General features: G+C 46.1%; 1 protein-coding gene across 1 annotated transcript in view; it reads left to right on the plus strand.

Moving 5' to 3' along the window:
- LOC114072578 (trifunctional purine biosynthetic protein adenosine-3-like) overlaps positions 1-6,589 on the plus strand; it is an 8,857-nt gene extending 2,268 nt beyond the window's left edge. The window contains exons 3-11 of the mRNA XM_027910455.1: positions 1,351-1,499; positions 2,146-2,241; positions 2,529-2,703; positions 3,138-3,249; positions 3,684-3,743; positions 4,268-4,393; positions 5,167-5,254; positions 5,791-5,876; positions 6,308-6,589. Coding sequence (XP_027766256.1) covers positions 1,351-1,499; positions 2,146-2,241; positions 2,529-2,703; positions 3,138-3,249; positions 3,684-3,743; positions 4,268-4,393; positions 5,167-5,254; positions 5,791-5,876; positions 6,308-6,589 — 1,174 coding nt within the window. The remainder of the gene's footprint in view (positions 1-1,350; positions 1,500-2,145; positions 2,242-2,528; positions 2,704-3,137; positions 3,250-3,683; positions 3,744-4,267; positions 4,394-5,166; positions 5,255-5,790; positions 5,877-6,307) is intronic.
- Positions 6,590-6,815: the final 226 nt, after the last annotated feature.

The following is a 6,815-nucleotide window of genomic DNA, read 5'->3' on the forward strand; positions in this document are numbered from 1 at the left end:
ATGGAGTTAAATTTGATTTTGTGTCGGGGTAAGCTGTTGTAACACTGTCCCAGGAGCTCCAGAGATGATTTGTCACAGTGCTCTGGGAATCTTTGCTGGAATATCATCCCTCAGTGTTGCCATTCAGCTGCCTTTGGGAGCTGTGTGATGAATTTTCCAGTGGCTCTGATTCCCCAGGAGAGCAGAGCGGGCAGTGCCTGCAAAGCTGGGCTTTATGGCCGTGGGATTTACGATCCCTGTGCTGGGCAGGGACTGGTGCATCCACCAGCGTCTCCCTCAAAGGCCACGTTTGGGGGGGGCTCTCCCTGACATTTGCCCACGGTCAGCACATACGGAAAATGGAGTTTGCAGATGTGACCTGTGATAACATCGCTGAAATAAATCCCAGCTAATTTGCCAAGGAACATTCTGAGGAGCTGCTTCAAATGTCACTGTGGCAGTGAGATGAACAGCGCTGCTTTTATGGAGCAGCTGCTCTGCTGGAGTTTCTTCTCAGCAACTGTCAGAGTGTAGAATCTGCCCTGAAATCCCTCTGCCGTTTATTCCCAGGATGTTTGCACTCCTGACCCCAGTGGTCAGATTGAAATAGATTTATTAAATATTAAGTGGAGTTATAAATGATACATTTCTTTACTATATATTTCTTTATTGTGTATTTATCATTTACTTATTATATATTTATTGATTCTGTATTTATGTATTCTATATTTATTCTAAATTTGTATGAAAATATGTAATAAATGTATTTATTAGAGCTTTTGCACTCTTAAAAGCTCCTAGACTGATCCTAGTGTTCACATTGAAATAGAATTATTAATATATCATAATATTAATATAATAGAATGATACAATTCTATATTCCTTTATTGTATATTTACTTATGTTATCTTTATTAATTCTATATATAATTATTATTTATTTTGTAGGAATTTATAATAAATATTTGTTAGAGCATTTGTAGGACCCTTTTAGTCCTGTCCTGTGTAGTTGTGCAGAGAACTTGATGAGACCTACTGATGGCACGATAATTTCCAGCCTGGGGACACTGAAGAGATGAAATCTTGACTATGTTAGAACAAGAGGGGAAAAAATTCCCAGTGGTTTTGTTGACAGGTTTTAAACCAGATGTGCCCGATGTGTCCACCCAGTGGCACTGCTGGTCAGTCCCTTCTGGGATCGATGGCCAGCAGGTGCCTCTGTAACACCAACTGCGTTGATATCGCTTCAAAATCCCAACTGGGAGGTCCAATCCATAGACTGGGGGATTTTTACCTGAGTTTGTGCAATAAATAGTGATGTCAGTGACGGTTGTGTCCCAGAGCTGATGGAGGTGGCGGTTGTGTCCCGCAGGTTGATGGCCCATCGGGTGCTGGTGATCGGCAGTGGGGGCAGAGAACACGCCCTGGCCTGGAAGTTGGCGCAGTCCCCGCACGTGAAACACGTGTTTGTGGCTCCAGGGAATGCAGGCACGGCCGACAGTGGAAAAATCTCCAATTCAGGTAATGGGGGGGGTATCAAATAAAATCTTGTGCCAGGCCATCAGTGCTGCTGGTGCAGGAACTGAATCAAAGCTGCCCACAGCGGTCCTGAGGGGGTGTGAGGTAACAGTTACTCTTTCCTTTTACTGGTGCCACAGATCATTTATAGGGCCTTTTTTTTTTTTTTTTTTTTGGTGCATTTTTTTTCTGGAAAATCCTGGAACAGAGGGCTCAAAGCTCTAAATTCTGCACAGAAACTCCCCCGGTGTTTGCCCAGGCTGCCCAGCTGAATTCAGCTCCTGCCCTGGCTTTGAGTAAACCTTGGCTCACATGTTGACATGGAGTTTCCTTCTGAACTTTTATTTTTCAAGGCTGTTATTGTTATGATAAGCAGCTTTGATAAAAGTTTATCTTGATTACATGTGACAAATAAATAAAATAGATTTAATAAGTTAGCAATGTATATTAAAAACTGCAATGCAAAGTGGAAATGTTCACCATTCCTTTTGGACTCTAATTATTAAATTGTTGTTTTATTTTGCCCTTCATGGGCTGTTTCATTATTTTAATCACACTTTTAGGGAGATGGAACAAGGGTATTCTCAGCTCCTATCTCTTATTTAGGCTTTACAGTGATCATTTCATTATATTCCCTTTTCCTTTTCAGCTGTCCTGGTGAGCAATCACACCATTGTCACCCAGTTCTGCAAAGATCACAACATTGGACTCGTGTTGGTTGGAGAGGAAGCTCTGCTAGCAGCTGGTAAGGCTGAAATAAATTCGTTTGACAGAACAAATCAGTACCCTAAATTCTGGCTTGAAATGGGGGGGGGGGGTAACTGTGACAGTGCTTGTACAGAGCTAAAGACCTCTTAAACTGAGCCATAGAACGGGTCATGGGTGATCAGAACCTCATTTTAAGGATGAATTAATTATTTGAGACAAGGAAAAGTGTGCCAGAGCTGGAACGATGATGGGAGTTTCCTTTTGTCGAGTGACTTCATGTTTGCAAGGGGTCCCCTTGGCTCCTGTGCTGTTTTTGCTGCTTAGGGATTGTTGATGACCTGAGGGCAGCAGGAGTTCGGTGTTTTGGCCCGTCTGCCAAGGCGGCCCAGCTGGCATCCAACACCAGTCTCACTAAAGCCTTTCTGGAGCGGCACGGGATCCCAACAGCACGATGGAAAGCCTTCAGCAATGCCCAGGAAGCCTGCAGGTTTATCATCAGGTGAGTTTGGGCCACTGGAAGCTCCTCTGGCAAGTTCTGTGTGCATCTGCCCTGCACCCAGAGTGCTGGAAGGCCCTGCAAGTGTCCCAGGCCAGGTTGGACGGGGCTTGGAGCAACCTGGGCTAGTGTAAGGTGTCCCTGCCCATGGCAGGGGGTGGAACTGGATGATCTTTAGGGTCCCTCCAAACCCAAACCAGTCTGTAACTTTATGATTCTGTGAACTGAAGCAGCTTGGTTTTGTGTTCACAGATCCCAGCTCTCCTTCCCTTCCATCAGCTCCTTCAGGATGCTTGATAAGCCATTTAAAAGACAAAAAAATTACATTTTTCTGATGTGTTGAAAAAAAGTAAGACTATGGGAGGCACTGAGGTGAAAAATGAGGGTTTCCCTGGAGGCAGAAGCAGTGCCTGAACCTCCCTTTGCTTTCCTTCAAGCACGGACTTCCCTGCGCGAGTGGTGCGGGCGAGGGGCCCTGCGGCCAGGAAGGAGGTGACCATCACAACCAGCAAGGAGGAAGCCTGCAGAGCTGCCCAGGAGATCATGCAGGTGGATGAATCCCCAGTTAACCACCGGGAATCTAAGTCAGGATGTTCTGTAGTCTGTGAGTTTGTCATTCCAGCTGCAGGAGGCAAATACTTTGGGGAGGAACCTGCCCATTTGAGAATTTCTCTGGGTCTCCTCCTCAGATTCCTCCTGTGTGCCCCAGACAGCACTTGGAGATTTTGTGACTGGACTCCTGCTCCAGTCTCGAGTCCCACTGCCCTGCTTCTCTAGATTTGAATCTTTCCTTGGCTCCCAGGGCCTGCTGAAGTGCATCTCAGTGTGGCTTCCTTGTCTCACAGTGAAGTGCCATTGGCTTTGCCCAACACAAATGGGGACTTCTAAGATACCCTGTTTTTTTCTGTTAAAAAGAAACTGAAGAGAGAATTTAGCCAATGGATTCATGTTTGCTAACTGGGCATTTGCTTTGGTTTTTGTAGGACAGAATGTTTGGAGAGATGGTTGTTATTGAAGAACTTCTTCAAGGGGAAGAACTTTCTGTATGTGATCGATGGGGTGATGCTGTGCTTTTATTTTTTGGCATCATTGCTCTGCTCCTGCATAAACACATGAGTTTTTTGTTTCAAATAGTTTTATTTACACTTTGAGAAATATATACATACATACATTGCTTAGATTGCGTGTTACATATATGCAGTGTGGTGTCATTCTAATCAGTGCACGCTGTCCTAGGTTTCTCTTCTACATTAGCCATAAAATTAGAATTATAATGATAATTTTCAGTGGGAAATGATCTTTTTTTTCCCTAAAGAGACCTAAAACATGTTTGTGTGGACTTTGTCTTGGTAACTGGAACAACTTAGAGCAACCTGGTCTAGGGGAAGGTGTCCCTGCTCGTGGCAGGGAGTGGAACAAGATGAGCTCTAAGGTCCTCTCAACCCAACTCAGAGTGGGCTGCTGTGATTGCTGCTCTCCCAGCAGCTCTGAGCCCCAGGCTGTGAGCAGCAGTGGTGTCCCTCAGGCCAGGATGATGTCACGGTTGCTGTTGTGTTTCTCCTCGCAGTGCTCATGTTTCACGGACGGCGTCACCATCGCTCCCATGCCCCCGGCCCAGGCACACAAGCGGCTGCTGGATGGGGACCAGGGCCCCAACACTGGAGGGATGGGAGCCTATTGTCCAGTCCCTCAGGTAGGGCCCTGCTCCTGCTCAGCCTGTGCTCCAGGGGTTTCCTTTAAGCCCCAATCTTACAATCACTGAATGTCCTGAGCTGAGGGGGGCCCTAAGGATCACCCATTCCCAGCCCTGGCTCTGCCCAGGACACCCCAACACTCCCCCCTGTCCCTCAGAGCGTTGTCCAAATGCTCCTGGGGCTCTGGCAGCCTTGGGGCTGTGCCCACTGCCCTGGGGAGCCTGTTCCAGTTCTTGTTGCTATGCTGATTTCTTCTGGGATTGATTACAGGGCTCAAACGTTAATAATCGTTCTTTAGGATTTAATTAATTTAGCCAGGGTTCTGTGGAATGGCCTCTCTTCCACCTCTTCCAGTATTCCCAGCCTTGGTGTTTCTCTGCTCCCATTTGCATCACTTCAAAAATTCCTGCCAAATTCCTTGTGTTCCCAGGGTCTCTATGAACATAACCTTGGGGTTCTTGGTGGTTCCCAAAGCTTTGCAGCCTTGCTCTAAGAACGCTGCTCACACACACTGTTGGTGTGGCTTTCTCCAAGCCTTCCTGTGTCCAGCCCAGGTTGCCAGTCTCAAACCTCCTTAAGAACCAACCAAAAAACCTCGGGAGGCAGAGGATTGGTGTGTCCATCCTTCAGGCAGCAGCAGCACGAGGGAAGGAGCTCACAGGTTGGGGTGGGACAGCAGCAAACAGGCCGTTCCTCCCCCCAGTCCTTCCAGGTCCTGTGAGCAAGTCCAGCCAATGTCATCACTGTCCAACCAGTTCGATGTTGTTTTCAGGTTCCAGAAGATCTTCTGGAGCAGATCAGGGGTTCAATCCTCCAGCACGTCGTGGATAGCATGAGGCAAGAAGGAACAGCCTACGTGGGTAAGTAATCACTCAGCTGAAAACCAAGGCAAATCCCACCCAGGTAAGTTCCATTGTCAGAGGTTGCTTCTGAACTCCAAATAATATTGGTTTAGAAACCAAACCAGTAGCAGTTCATTTTTCGTGCACTATTAAGCCTCGCTCATTTGGTTTATAGCTCTTCCTTTGGAGAGAAGAACCTTGGTCTTTTCTCCATGAAACACACTACATTTTATTGAATATTTTTAATTAAAACATATTCGTGGTTCAGGGCATAACATATGCTTAAGTTCAGTCACACTGTTCACTCCAGTGTACGTTTTCTTCACATCTTTATGTGAAGGTTGCTCTGGCAAAGGTAGGTGATTCCCACAGAAGTCACTCGATGCCTTGCTCCCAATTCCTTATGATTTGATTTGATTTTAATTTATGATAAATGATGATTATTAATTTATGAAATTAATCCCACATTCCAAAATACTGTGTTGCATTTCAGGGAGTCCTTGAAAACAATAAATATTTCAATCCCTTTGCGTGGCTGTGTTCCCTCTGTCCAGGTGTGCTGCAAACAAGTTTAATGCTGACCAAAGAGGGGGTGAAGATTTTAAACTTCAAGTGTCAGTTTGGGGATCCCCAGTGCCAGGTAAGTGGAATGTACTGGAAAATTAAAGATGCTTCACGCTTTTATCTCTGCCTGTTGTAACATCTCTAGGGAAAGACCTGGGTACAAACATCTTAGACAATGTATGAGGTGACTTTAAATTTTGGCCGATCAGCTCCTGTGAATTATTAGTTAAAGGCCTTAAGTTAAAGAACTCTTCCTCAAATTTTTGTTTTTTTGAGTAGAAGCAGAACGGGAGAGGCCTAAATTCACGTTCCTTCGGCATAAGTTCACATCTCGTGTGTCTAAACCTATGGTGCCAAAAGGTGCTGCAAATTAAATGCTCACCCACGGTTTCCCAGCCTGCTGGTTCGGCATACACAAATTTTGTTCCACTGCTGAAGTTCAACCTAGGGGAAATTCAGTCAAGTCAGCAAAACAAAACTTCTGTTACTTGTGAAAATTTTCAACAGGTAATTCTTCCTCTGCTCAAAAATGATCTTTATGAGGTGATTCAAGCAGCGATTGATGGCAAACTCTGCAGCTTCAGGCCAGCCTGGTCCGAGAGCAGCACGGCCGTGTGTGTGGTCATGGCCAGCGCAGGATACCCGGGAGATTGCGACAGGGGCAGGGAGGTGACAGGTAACCCTCGCGAGGTGATCGTTGTTTGGGGAAAAAGGGCAGATTTGGGGGGAGGGGGCTGGTTGGGAGGGCGAAAGGGCAGATTTGGGAGGCTGAGGCAGGTCTGGGGGTGAAAAGGCAGATTGGAGGGGGGGAATTTTGGAGTGAGAAGTGTGGATTTTGGCGATCTGGGGTAGATTTTAGGGGGAAAAGAGCAGAACTGGGGTTGGGAGGAAATCCTGAAGTAAAATGGGCAGATTTGGAGGTGAAAAAGGCGGATTTGTGACAGGAATCCTGAGGTAAAAAACAACGCAGATTTTAGAGCGTGGGTGCAGATTTTGGGGTGCAAAATGCTTATTG

The sequence above is a fragment of the Empidonax traillii genome, unplaced genomic scaffold, assembly GCF_003031625.1.
Source record: "Empidonax traillii isolate 1590-97213 ecotype Southwest subspecies unplaced genomic scaffold, ASM303162v1 scaffold3514:size14800, whole genome shotgun sequence".
Lineage (NCBI taxonomy): Eukaryota > Metazoa > Chordata > Aves > Passeriformes > Tyrannidae > Empidonax > Empidonax traillii.